The sequence below is a fragment of the Falco punctatus genome, assembly GCF_963210335.1.
Source record: "Falco punctatus genome assembly, chromosome: Z".
NCBI classification, from domain to species: domain Eukaryota; kingdom Metazoa; phylum Chordata; class Aves; order Falconiformes; family Falconidae; genus Falco; species Falco punctatus.
Genome location: NC_137586.1, coordinates 25,311,877 through 25,326,379, shown reverse-complemented (window position 1 = coordinate 25,326,379; position 14,503 = coordinate 25,311,877). Strand labels below are relative to the sequence as shown.

General features: G+C 42.8%; 1 protein-coding gene across 1 annotated transcript in view; it reads left to right on the top strand.

The window, feature by feature from the left end:
* CMYA5 (cardiomyopathy associated 5) overlaps nucleotides 1–4,257 on the top strand; it is a 46,143-nt gene extending 41,886 nt beyond the window's left edge. The window contains exons 10-13 of the mRNA XM_080370852.1: nucleotides 398–531; nucleotides 1,322–1,421; nucleotides 2,491–2,667; nucleotides 3,631–4,257. Of these exons, the coding sequence (XP_080226978.1) occupies nucleotides 398–531; nucleotides 1,322–1,421; nucleotides 2,491–2,667; nucleotides 3,631–3,883 (664 nt within the window). The 3' untranslated portion in view covers nucleotides 3,884–4,257. The remainder of the gene's footprint in view (nucleotides 1–397; nucleotides 532–1,321; nucleotides 1,422–2,490; nucleotides 2,668–3,630) is intronic.
* The last annotated feature ends 10,246 nt before the right edge of the window (nucleotides 4,258–14,503 follow it).

The following is a 14,503-nucleotide window of genomic DNA, read 5'->3' as shown; positions in this document are numbered from 1 at the left end:
AGAAGCTTGTCCATTTCGTAAAACAGATTTTTCACATGAGGCAGATGAGAATTCGATTCTGTGCTGCTTGCATTTCATGTGATGACATATGCTGTAAAATGAAGTAAGCATTACACCAGATAACTGCACTGAGTGAGAAGGTGGTACAGGAACAAAGACCTGAAAATTTGTCTGAAAAAATAAGGAGGATCCCTCAAGTGACAAATGCCAAAGCTCCTACATGATCCACTTGTTTGTAAAATAAGTGTTTGCCTTTCTGATTTGGAGTTTCCAGTTGTGCCTGTTGTTTCAGTAGTCGACAATACTGTTAGCTGGCTTAGCTGTTTGAATAAATTAGTCTTTCCAGGTTTGGATATCTGCATACATTTTCAAGTATGAAAATCTTAAAAATTTGCAGATCTTTTGCTGGTATAAAGAGACCTGAACTGAAAGTATCCCTGGAGCCCAATGTGAACTATTTCTTCTACTTGAAGGCTGTCAACCCATTTGGGACAAGTGAACAAAGTGAAGCAGCTCTCATCTCAACTAAAGGTAGATCACCATTTTCTGATGTCAAAACAATGGGACGGAGGGGCAAAGCAGCCAAAGATGGAATTTTCCTCTGGAAATCAAACCTAAACTTTCTGATAGGAGAGTAAGCAAGTTATTGAGATAAAAGGGATTGTGTTTTATCTGCTGCTTAAAATCAGCACAGTCACGGATGACTTCACTTTAAGTTAGTGTATTTATGTCAGTGTAAAATTGATGTGACCTCAGAAGCAAAAACATTGAATTCTGTCAGATACATGAAATGATTAAAAATTCTTCAGGGATCTCAGTTTGCTTGAGTCTGGCAGAGCACGTTCTGATGAAAGATAACATAATCTTAAAAAAAAGCCCCTTACAATTAAATCCTTGTGGACTTTGGATTTCAGGGAAACACGCAGAACAGTTTTAAAATGTAATGGATTATTTAAACTTTAAGGTTTCCAGATGAATATCATTAAAACATGTCTGGTTCTTCCAAACCAGCCTCAAAATTCAAATTTGCTCTTTTGAAAAAACAATAGATTGAACATTATTCGACCTTTTTAAATAGTGAAGACTCCTTTATCACTTAGCTACAGTTCTGAATATTAGACTGCCATCCCAATCAGGCACAGCTTACAAGACCCTTAGCATTTGCATCCTATTTTCTGTTGCATCTACCTGCCAGCAGACACAACTCTGTCCAGTTGACAGCTAAAACGGTAGTAATTGTTGCTTAATGTTTTATGATTCATCTTGTGTTAACATTGCCAGCCTCTCATAACTGGTATTTCCTTTTCACTAATTGTATCAGGAACTCGGTTTCACCTGCTGAGCAACACAGCCCATCCCGCTTTGCAAATCTCCTCCAATGCAACAGTGATCTGCCTTCCTGAGAAAACGAAATTCACGGGGTGAGTAGCATCATGACAAGCGTGATCACCCTGTGGAGTTCAGGACGGGTCCCTCACTCTTATTTTTGCCTATAGGTAGCTTTCACTTGACACTAATTAATTTTGTAGAACTGAAGCATTTCAGTGACACAGCCCCTGGACTTTGTGTAATTGACCCCCACTTTCAAGCACTGCAATATTTCAATAAGCCAGTAGTAGCATTGATGTAGGTTCTGGGAAGAGTTCAGTTTCACACTGAGGAACTGCCAGAAAGTCAAAGGCAGTGGTACCTACTGCAGTTGCTGGGTTTGCCTCAGTCCATGGTCACTTGCTTAATCCTTCAGAGCACTTCAGTCTCAAAGCAATTTGTGGCTGCCCCAAGAAGGCCAGATTTGTGGGCTTATTTTTTAATATATTGTGGCTGGAAGTAATCCATCTCCCATACTTTGCTCCTCTACTGAGGGCATTATTGATAATGTTTTCCAAAGCATCTGTGGCTTTGGAGAACTAGGAAGTGTTCCTGGAGTATCTATAGAACAGTTGTACCAGCCTAGCTCCATCCATTGCAAACATGATTTTTGCAAAAAAAAAAAACCCAAACATGCTGATACGGGCCCAATCACAAGCACACGTTAGCTTGCATAACTTGTTCCATTACTGAGATGGCTTCTTAAAAAGTAATGAGGTATTACTGGTTTAAGCACTTTTTTTACTATTACAGTTGAATGCACGCGAAGTGTTTGCCACTGTGTCTACTCAAACAAGCCATACTTCATAGTTTGCACAGGCTGAATAAATTTGAGATCCATTCTTTGCCTCCAAAGTCACCTTTTCCACCTTTTTCTAGCTTCGTATAACTTTTGGTGAAGTTGCATGGGTTTGCCTCCTTAAGATGAGTCAATCTCAGTGCAAAGATGAAACGACTCTCAGTGACAATATTCAAATCTTTGATAAAACCCTGCAGTTAGAAGAACAGAGTGCAATCAATTAGTAATTTTAGATGCTGCTACATGATGTGATTGAAAGAAATATCACAATATGGTTGGTCTGCCACCATACTCACTTTACTGTATGCCTCTTCCACAAACAGGTTTCCTTCAGTCCTGGGTGAACTGCTGCCTGCTAGGGGACGTCATTACTGGGAAATTGTTGTCACTGCCTGCAGAAGCTACAGGATTGGGATTTGCTACAAGGCAGTGCCACAGAGTAGTATCTTGGGGCTGAGTGATACCTCCTGGTGCATGCTGTGCTGTCCTACACAGACCAGGTAAAGCTTAGTCAGTCTAGCTGCTTGGGAGGTTACTTGCCCTTCACGTAAATGAAGCTGGCCAGCTTCAGAAATCACAAGAGCAGAAAGGATTCTTCTGCTTTCTTTCTGAAAAATTGAGTTACAAGGAAAAGACAACTACAAAGGAGCTTTAGGCCTCCTCTTAATTAACAAAAAAAAAAAGCCTTATAAAGCACCTCAAAAAATAAAAGTTAATCTCAGACAGACCAGTTCACAGCCTTGAACCAGGCAGTGAATAAAACTTAAAAAACTAATTTGCTACTGCTTTGTCATACCAGGCGTGTATGCTGAACTGCTGCACAAAATCCCAGCAAGTGTATTTATTTCCATAAATGCGTTCTTTTTAGAACCTATTTCCACCTGCAGGAGATGTCAAGACTCTGTAGGGAATGCCTTCTCCTGCCTTGTCCTTCACAGCAGTGGCACCCAACTGCCACTGTGGCAGGGCTGCAGGGTGCTGGGGTAGTTTTTAAGCAGTCCAGTGCCAGGCTGCTTGGAGGTTTGTAAGGCATAACCCTGTTAATGGCATAAAGGTGCTTTTGATCTAAACAAGTGTGCTTTTTTAGTGTGAAATCATACAGATGCATGAACATAAGTAGCTAAATGAAACATCTGAGATGTAAAGGTTTTGCCAAAGCAGAGCTCATGGTTAAGTCTGCATAAAGACTTGTAATAAGAAATACATAGAGTAATATGATTACAGAAAGTCTGCTTTTATGCTGGGAGTCCAAAGATACGAAGTGAAAGAGCTCATCGGCATGCCAGGCAGGGCTTTGAAGCAGTGCCATGTTGGTTTTGCTTACGTACTGAGCAAAATGTGGTTGCCATGTGATACACTGCTGTATGCAGCCACCTGTTAATAGGTGGGAATAAAGCCATAGGTTATTTCTGGTAAATCACCATGAGGAGGCTCACTGTATTCTGGTTTCCATATTCCTGCAGCTTTCTCTACAGATTTCTTCACACCGGTGTGATGAGTGATGTCCATGTGACAGAACACCCAACGAGGATTGGCATCCTGTTGGATTACAGTGGTGGCAGGCTGCTGTTCTTCAATGCAGAGAGAGAACTGGTGCTGTTTGCCATCAGGCACAAATTCACTGATGCTGCTCACCCAGCCTTTGCCCTGGAGAAGGCTGGGATGCTTACCCTGTGCACGGGAATGGAGCTGCCAGAGTTCGTAAAGAACAGCTAATCCCCTGCTTTATGCCACAGAAAAACTGGCAGTTGCAGTGTCAGGGGACAGGGAGAGGAAGAGGGGTGCCCGGGAGGGTTGTCTAGTCTTCACTGATGAATGTTATGCACACAGCTCTCCCCCACATCATCAGTAATTGTAGTTAATGCTCAGCCACACAGTCATCCTGAGCCTGGAGAAAAAATTGCCTCCTTCAGGTGGAGTGTGTGTCTAGTGATGTACACAGGAGTACTTTTGAGGGGAAAAATAAGTTTTGTTAGATATGAACATTAAGAGGGGGGGAGATTACTTTCCCTGTAGAAATGATAGTGCTAGCTGTCTTTTTAAAGTTGATGATGAGCCTGTGTATGAAATAAATGCATTTCTCACTGCAATACGTGACAACCATCATTTCATCATTTACCAGGACAGTCAAAGCCTGAATCCAACATGATATGTTTGAAAAATGTACAAAAATTTCAACAACTGAAACATTCTGTAGGTTAATACATCTTGTGTTATTGTTTGCCAACTCTTTTTAAATGCACAAATTGAGAAAACTTGAAAACTTAGAAATCTGCACATTTGCAAAATAAGTGAATCCCAGACTAGTCTTCATATCTGTCATGTAAAGTTTGAATATGCAACACCTACCCAGCCTGCTCACAGCAGACTAACAGGCAGCTACCTGACTGTGTCAGCAAATACCTGTTCCTGTGAATACTCATGAAACACATGTATGAGGAAACTTGATACTGGTGCTAAAAGTCTTCTATGCTTTTCGTCCTCAATTTGTTGGCTAAGTGGTTTTGATGGTGAAGGGAAGGTTGCCACCTGGGACCTTAGGGAACAGTCAAATTACCAGCAATCTTATCGTGGATCACCCTTTTTCCATCACTGCTTTTTACCTTTGCATTTAGAGATTGGATGCTCTTAATTTCAGGGTTGTGGATATTTTCCTGCAACTGTCCTGCTCTCTCTTGTTACCTACACTAACATCAGCATCGTGGCAGTGAGATGCAGTGTTTCAGGGCCATCAAAACAGGCAGGCTAGAAATGGTTGACGTCAGCAGAGGAACAGGATGCTGACTTTCCCCCTTAGCTTTTTCAAACCATTTTTCCAAGCACTTCACACACTGGTGGTGCAGTTGTCTTCTTGCCTGCCCCAGGGGCTGAACACATGAATGCCAGTGGTGCTGCACTCCAGTGAATGCTGGGGGGACATTAATCTTAAGGCAGGCAGGCAGGCAATGCTTTTCATGCTGTGTCTGCTCTGGAGATTTCTGCCATGAAGGACTGGGCTGCTGGACTCATTTCTGAGCTCAGCTGAAGAGCTGTACTCCACAAAGTAAAGCAGATTTCAGGAGTCTAACAGAGGGTTTGTCTCTGAAGAGAGGACTTAAATGAGTTACAGGGAAGCTTCTGCTTTTTATGCTCAGAGAAGGTGCCTGCTGCTGCTCTTTATTTATGATTTAACACCACCAAGGCATGTGCTTGCTGCTTTAGCCTGCTGTATGCTTGGTGTCCCAGAGAAGCCACACTACACACTGTCATAGGCTCAGGCGAGGTGGCTGGGGCAAGATAAACAAGATCCTGTGACCATTTATTTTAAGCCAGAGCACTTTTTGGCGTTTCAATTAAAGAGTGCCAGTTCTGGGTCCCTGCTGGGGAGAGGGGAATGAAAAAGCAGAATAGTGCCCTGTTGGCTTAAGCAAGTGTTTTGTGGAGGTGTGGAGGATGGTGAGAAAATGTCCAGGATTAACTGGGAAAGGAAGACAGAAAGGGTATTGGGGGTAGTGTTACCATGAAGGCTGAGGAGGAGGAGGAGGCAGAAGGCAGGCTAGAAACACAGAGAGCAGATGGTGATAAACTAAGAGGCAGGTCAGTGGTGTCAGCAGGGTGCATTCCTCGGGTTCCTGCAGCCAGTGAGCTCACTGGAGGTTTAACTATCTCCAGAGCTTAATGTGTCGCTTTGAACTAAACCTAAAAAATCCCAGCACTGGGGCTATTTCACTTGTGTTCTCCTCACCCTGGTTGCTGCTGTCCCAAATGTGGAATTGCTTCAAGGACGTCAAAGTGGTATATCGCCAAGGGAACAGCCAGTGAGGAGGAGAGCAAAACGACATGGTATTATGTAGGTAGCTTTTTCAATGAAAGCAAGAAGCAATTGCTGTGTTAAAGGCAATGGTGTATTTCTAAATAATGGTTTTAACATGAAAAGTGAAAGCCGTGTCTATTGCCATGCATCATTACTCAGGTACTACCACAACATCTGAGACTGGCAAAATGTTTTTACTGAAGGCACATCAGTATTTGAAATGTTTGGTTCATTTTGAAAAACTGTCTGACTCTGTTTTCTTGTTTTCTTGCATTGGGCAGTATTCAAAAAGAGTATTTACTGTTTATACAAAAGCTGGATAAATTATTTTAAATTAAAAATGTCATTTTAAGAGCCTAAACAGTACTAATCTGAATGAAAGAAGAAATGCCTAGAGACAATATCATGTTCAGAGATATGGAAAAAAGTACACACTAAACAAAAAACAACATACAAGAGTTATCATTCAGTATAGAGAGAATTCACCAGTGAAGAAAGCAGATCCTGAAAGCCACAATTAAGCTGCTACAATATATGGTGCAAACTGTCCTGTCCTTGGAAAGCCTGGCGCCACATCTGCTGAGATCTTTTACTTGCCTGATGCGCATAAAGTGGCATCAAGTTCAGGGATTCACTTTCCAGAAGATAACCATCCACAGGCACTTCAGTGTGCAGGCATAGTCCATATGTCTTTGAGTTCAGATGAACTGAGATTTTGAGGCTTGTTGCATCTATTTTTTTTTTTTTCTGGCCATTGTAGTTTGTAACCACGTAATAAAAAAGAAAGACAAAAACCTCCCAGACACTATTTTTCTTGTGCTTGATGAATTTAGCATTTAGAAATACGTCAAAACCAGCATGACTTATTCTTCAGCAAAGAAAGTTAACTTGGCTGATAGTAACTAAGACTTTGTGCAATACTGGCAGGGTTGTGTGGTATGTGTACATGGTCTGGTCATCATTCCATGCTTAGATTACACAGAAATATATTTCAAGACTTAACTCAAAGAACTGTAAAAGAGTTCATCAGTAATTTGGAGGTTATTTTCATCCTGAAAGTACAAAAGCTGATGTCTAACACTGTAAATATAATCAATAAATATTTGGACTGATCCAAAACATATTGGATTAAAAGGAACGATTTCTCTTCCCTTCAGCAAGTTTTAGATTAGGCTCATAAACTCTTGTGCACTGAGATAAAAATTTAGGCCTAACTCTAAGAAGAGAAACATTAATTTCTATTGCCAAAATAGTGCTGAACTGGAATATTGCTAGTATCAGTAGTATTGATCCACAAATCTTGCTTAGGTCTTGCTGCTCCAGAGAGAGTTTAATACTTGCATGACATGACAGGCGGAAGAACTTGCCGAAGGGTCTGCAAACCAGTGCGCGCAATGCACATGTGTGCAGGCACAAATTTGCTCTCATGCTAGCTCTTTTTAAAAAGGGAAATATCAGTGAAATATAACTGTTTGTACTGCAGATGGTCTAGTGATGCCTTATTTTAGAAATAGGTACATTAACACACTCGTTCCCACTATTGTGGAACTTAATTACATGTTATCACTATGCTTGTTGTAAGACATAGACCCAGTGAGGCACACTACCAATAAATTGTTGTTAAATCCACAGTGCTGTGATATTATCGGTGATATACATGTGAAATATGATTTCTGTTTGCACTGCAGGGTTTTGAATAGGTATGTAAAGATGTATTTAAGAATAATATGAAAATATTACCTTTTTGAACCCTCCTCACTTCAGAATAATAAATAGGACCTCTTCCATGTTGGAGTTTAAATTGGATTTGAAAAATTACATTCTGTGATGGAATCACGATTGTATTAATGTAATTTTGCTGATGGATTTACTTGCTATCGAGAAGCTCGGTATGCTCAGATAGTCACACAACCAGCAAGAAAGTGAGCGTATCTCTTCTTCTTCAAGCCTCACATTCTGGAAGAAAGATTGAACTAGAAAAGTACCTTCATTTTTAGTGTTGAGTTTGTCCAATTTTTTTCCATAGCAGAAAGTAGCATTTGCTGACCAGAGACCACTCTGCAGCACATTTCCTACAGGAACACAGCCTGGAAGGGCAGATGTCCACCCCAGACCCTGCAATGATTTTGGTAACAGGTAAAAAAAATGTATAATGTCATAGAACCATAGAATGGTTTGGGTTGGAAAGGACCTTAAAGATCATCTAGTCCCAACCCCCCTGCCATGAGCAGGGACACCTTCCATGAGACCAGGTTGCTCCAAGCCCCATCCAACCTGGCCTCGAACACTGCCAGGGATGGGGCACCCACAGCTTCTCTGGGAAGTCTGTTCCCAGGCTGCTTCACCACCCTCACAGTGAGGAGTGTCTTCCTAATATCTAACCTAAATCCACCCTCTTTTGGTTTAAATACATTCCCCCTTGTTCTATCGCTACGTGCCCTTGTCAAAAGTCCCTCTCCAGCTTTCCTGTAGGCCCGCTTTAGCAACTGGATAGCTGTGTTCTCCAGACTGAGCAATCCCAACTCTCAGCCTGTTTTCATAGGAGAGCTGCTCCAGCCCTCTGATCATCCTTGTGCCCTTCCTCTGGACTTGCTCCAACAGGTCCATGTCCTTCTTATGTTGGGGACCCCAGAGCTGGATGCAGTACTCCAGGTGGGGTCTCACCAGAGCAGAGCAGAGGGAGAGAATCACCTCCCTCGACCTGCTGGCCATGCTTCTTTTGGTGCAGCCTAGGATACGTTTGGCTTTCTGGGTTGCAAGCACACATTGTCAGGCCATGTTGAGCTTCTTGTCCACCAGTACATCTGCAAGTCCTTCTCCTCAGGGCTGCACTCAATCCATTCCCCACTGAGCAGTATTTGTGCTTGGGATTGTCCTGACTCGGGTGCAGGACCTTGCACTTGGCTTTGTTGAACTACATGAGGTTTGCACCTCTCAAGCCTGTCAAGGTCCCTCTGGATGACATCCCTTCTCTCCAGTGTGTCGATTGCACCACACAGCTTGGTGTTGTTGGCAAACATGATATTTAGCTAAATTTCAAGTACAGTTCTGCTCTAGAAAACATCTGTGCAGAAATGACACCTTCCCTTTCACAATTTGTATCACAGAGACACTCAATTACTAGTATGTACTTTTCTTAACCCTGAAGAAACAGTGCTGCAAGCAGAGATGGAAGTCACCCATAGCACTGTCAAAGCAGTGGTCAGCTGAATTTCAACCTGCCAGACCATTACAACACTACTGAGGCGTGAGGGATGGAGAGCTGGACCCGGCCACAACACATACAGGAGAGAACTGGCTTCTGCTGAGCAAGCAAGAAGCCAGTGTGGCTTTTAATGCTGGGGCTGCCAAAAGAGACCTTTATCTCAGCATCACTTCATATAGCCCAGCCTTCTGAGGTTGTAAAATTCTACCTCACATCATTTCATGAGCCCAGGTCAGAAGGCACGGTGTCCCTTCTCTTGTAGTCCCACATCTCTTATTTTCATATTCACCATGAAGAAGAGAACTGTGGATAACTGGCTAGCTGAAAAAGTTCACATAGACCTAGTCCAGCTGGCTGGACAAAAATGCACATGGCTCTCAGCTTACCTGAAGTAAAGCAAAAATACACTGTCCTTGGCTGTTCTTGTTACACAGTAACAGGAAGATTTCGGTGGGAAAAGAATGTTGCAGGTGGGAACAGATAGCTACAGAAGAGAAACCAGGGGCGGGCTTGGTATTTAGGCAACTAACCAATAATGAGCTTAACTTTTGTAATATGTATGAGCTAATTATAACAAGGTATAAAAGGTGACTGTAAGGCACAATAAATGAAGTCTGCTGATCACTCGTATTGAGTGACTGTGTCTTCCCTCCGTCGCGACAGAGAACTACATTTTGAAGTAAAATTAAAAGGGATTATATTACCTAATCCCATAATTGTTTTGGATATGTGTCTTTCCACTTCTTGATATCTTTTAAGAAAAATATAAAACTTCTGAAAATGGTACTTGTAGAATGAAGCACAGCCTTCAGAAAAAAAAATTAAAAATACAAATAAATTCTGAGTACTTTGTAAGAAGCTAGGGAGCTTTGCACATTTTCCAACAGCATCTTCTGGTGTTGGTCTCCCACACTGGCTACCAGTATCGTTCTCTTTACCTATATGGAGTTTTTTTTCTGAAACACACATTAATAAAAATACTACATGCAACTAGCAGTGTAAAGAACTGATAAATGACTGCTAGTGCTTAAGAAGTCATCTTAGCAGTATGTAACGTACCAAGTGAGGGCTTTCCTTTGAAAGCAAAGAATGTGTGTTGAGAACAGCAGAACTACACAGGAATGCATACTAATAGCCTGGCCAAGTACAGAAAGGATATTACTCTCCAGAGCACAAAACCAGATTTTGGAAGTTAAACAAGGGCATTTCTTGGGGGTTTTAAAGCAAAAAAGTGTATTTTGTCATTGAGCCCAAGTTAAAAATTGCAATTTTTTAGCTCAGAGCCACATACTTCTGGTATATGCTTCTCCAGCAGAAACTAGTGCTGCATTCTGCAATTGCAATGCAACAAGACTCAGTTTTGCTGCATGGCACTGCAGTTATTTTTGCAGACATTCAGTAAGTTCAGTGTAGCCTGAATAGGTTGGGCTTGCTGATCATGTATGGCTCATTTGGGTAATTAAAGAGCGGTAAGTCAGACAATTCCTCGAAGTGTGAGATTCCAGAACACCTGCATATCCGTGGTGGAGAAATACCATCAACTTTTCTGCCAGTTATTCTTCCACAGCTGCTAGACCCTTGAAAGACCCACAGAAGGAGCACAGGAGTTACGGTCCATCTGAACAGCATTTCTGCTGCAAGAAACATTCATGCTGGAGGGGCTTACTCTGGGCTTTAATCATGCCCAAAGTTCGTCTTCTGCTTACGTGAACAATGGTAGGTAGGTCACATTCAATTGACCAGAAAAAAAAAAAAACACCAACAAACCAACCATACAAGTCCTCTTCCCCAGTTACTTCACCAAGTGCCATGGGGTTGTGGCCCACTGTAAGGAAGCATTTGTTCTGCTGCTGAACGCTTGCTTTCCCACCGGTTTATAGCGTGCTCCTCATCTTCAAAAAAGCAGGTTCTCTGCTAACAGCAACAGAAGTTACAGAAGAAATCCCAAGCAATTATACAGAGTTCTTTGTCATCACTTTTACACTGTTCTTTATCAAACACACTTAGAAATAATTTAAGATCTTCACATTCATGAAACTATTCCCTTAATACGGTTTTGATCTCAAGTTAAACAGGTTGTCTTTAGCTTTCCAAGCTTAAAATAGTTATCTGCCTTTTATAGATAAGTATCTGTGTTTTAAGGTGGTACACATGCTCTGCTCATGCACCATCTTGAAACTGCAAGGCAGCTCTGTTACCTGCAGTGCAGTGGTAATGGAAGACATTAAAGGTTATGAAACAACTGGTTAAAGGAAAAGGCATTGTGGCTGTAACCCTCAAGAGGATGCTAACAAAGCAGCAAATCCATGGCTGGATAGCAGGGTGTTAGCACAGGGAAGTGAAAGCCTGGAGATGTTACCAAATTGTAAGCCAAGGAAGATGCAAATTCTGGCTTTTACTGCACAAAGAAAGGAGTGAATATGCAGGAGAGATATGCTGGATGTAAGGACCAGGGGCTTATTTTTGTCAACCTGTAACAGGCGTGTAACAACATGGCAAAATCCTCTTTTTAATGTAGTTAATTAGACTGAATGACATATGCACACACTGAAAAAGCAAAGATGTTGTCAGACTTGTGGCACTGAAATGAACCCAGAGTGACTATTCCCACACTATGGCTTGATGTACTCTGCTTCCTTGGATACCCCCTGCAGCTGGAGCTGTGGAACAGCTGTCCTCGATTCACCACCTGCTTCAGCTGAGGCTTCCAGTCTGGTTTGTAGACAAAGGAGAATAAAATGGCAGAAATGAGGCTAACAGTGAGAAGACAGACAGATGCTACCAGCAGGGCCAGCTTCCACAGGACTGCCACCAAGGGGGCTGCTGGAAAGAAAAGGACTGTGATGCTGGAATGCAGTTGCACTTCCTTAGTCCTGTAGAGGTGCAGCAAACTGTTAAATCACGCCTCTCAACCCCTGGCTTCAACAATAAGGGGAACAAAAAAACAGGAATAACAGAATGATAAGTTTCAAATTGGGTGGCAGAAAGAGTACGGAATGTGCTGGCGTGTGAAAGAACTGATCTCCACAACACAACAGCTCCTAACTGCAGCCAAAAATGGTAGCTCAGTGTAATGTATGCTCTGCTTACAGCAATTTCACAGCTACGTGTCTCTTGCTGTAATTCTGGAAGAGTGCAATTATTGTTCTGCAAGTCTCACTGAAATTTGCACAGCCCAGCTTTGACAAATAAGCACCTTTTTTAAATTGAAAACTGCTTCCTAAAGAAATTCTTGACTTGGTGTGTGTAATCCCCTCTATGAGCTTCCCCATTCTCTCCAGGAAGGGAAGGTACTCATAGCATGAATCCAGGTCAGCTCTGGTCTGGCACCAGACTATACAGTGTATCAACCCTCCTGAATGATGCCTGCTTGGCTAGCAAAGACTGTTTGGTTGGCTCACCACACTGGTGAGCCTTCCAATAGCTTGTTTGCTACCTACCTTTCATGGATTAGCCAGTACATGGATTAGCCAGCTTTTTACTTTTAAAATGTCTATGTAGTCTGCTTGCAGTGTCCTTGCACCTACCAGAAGTAATATCTGCAACCAGTTACATCTACAAGTAAGCAAACTAGCAGCCAAGTAAGTATCACATTTTCTCTCTCACTTCTCCCGCAGCCCGTAGTGACAGCACTGATTTCTGGTTTTGCAAGTGTCTAATTCAGTGACTGCAGCAGTGTGAGAAGCGCTGTCACTTTCTCCCACTTCAGTCTACAGAGTTGAAGTATGCATGTGTGGGAGTATATCATGCAAGCATGGCTTCAAATAAGAAAGAATGTTGAATTTTTAAAACACTGTTTTCTCTGATCTCGCTCCTGGAATGACCCTGGTGCTCCCAATGAGTATTTGGGAGGTTTTGTGCCAGCACACCAGTTATTGTAACTGAGGTTGAGGGGAGAGGACAAGTATTTCATTTTCAGAAAAATGGGCTGTGTGGAACTTTCAGGGACAACAGCAGAAGACAGGGTAATGTTTCTGAGCTGCATAATTCCGAGTTACTCAGAAACTCTGATGAGATGGGTCTATATCTTTCATTACATATCCTGTTTTGAAAAACAAAGATCTACTAACCTAAAATGTCCATCACCTGAATCACAGGTAATCATAGATTCATAGAATTGTTTAGGTTGGAAAAGACCTTTAAGACAATCAAGTCCAACTGTCACGCTAGCACTACCAAGTCCACCACTAAACCATGCCCTGAAGCACCACACCTACACATCTTTAAAATGCTTCCAGGGATGGTGATTCAACCGATTCCATGGGCAGCCTATTCTAATGCTTGTCAACTCTTTCAGTGAACACATTTTTCCTAATATCCAATCTAAACCTCTCCTGCCACAACCTGAGGCCATTTCTTCTTGTCTGTCGCTGAGGCTCGAAAGGATCTCTGGAGGTCATCTTGCCCAACCCCCCTGCTCAAGCAGAGCTATCTACAGGCGGTTGCCCAGGAAAACACCTAGGTGGCTTTGGAATATCTCCAAGAATAGAGACTCCACCGGTTCTCTGAGCAAGCTGTACCATTGCTCTGTCATCCTCAAAGTAAAAAAAGTGTTTCCTGATGTTTCCTGCCTCCCAGCCACAGCCACAGGGTTTGGGACTGGAGGAGCTGGGCTGCTGTTGTAGAAAATTGTCAGAGAAAGGCTCAGAGCACGGTGACTGGAAGGTGACAGGGCCAATTGGTGTGGAGGTGCTGGCAGAACAACCCAGCATGGGTAGAGCTGTCAGCACAGCCTGTGTCTGTGGCACCCTGCTTCACAGGTCTTCAGGACAAATGGCCCTGCAGAACCTCAAGGGACTTAGACAGCTCTGCCTCAGTGGTTGGAAGGGGGAAGTGGGGAGGCTGGAAAGCATTCCCTGCATCAACTTGTGCTATCACTTTGAAATAAATATTCCATAAAATCTTTGGATTCTTTATTTCCATTAAACTACCATGAATTTCCATGAAATTATAATGACAATTTTAATAAATTCATAAAGCCACGCTCTCAGCCCCACTGTTGTTGTGGAGGCCAGGTCCAGCCACTGGACTGGCTGGGTGCTGCATCACAACCTGATGGCCAGAGGCACTGGAGTGCCTTGGAGCTGCATCACCCGCGCCCCTCAGTACCTCCTCCTCCTCCCAGCTGCGGTCTGGTTGTAGGTGGACCTTGGGCGCAGGTGGTAGCGTTGCTGCAAGGATCTGCTGTGCACCGCCATGGTCCTTTGCTCACGGGCAGATGAGCCGACCGTGTACACCTGGTACTGATCTGCGTTCACTGAAAGCAGAATGTGGTTAAAGGACTGCATGCAGAGCGGGCACACAGGTCTCTTGGCAGCCCACTGCTGGATGCATTTGA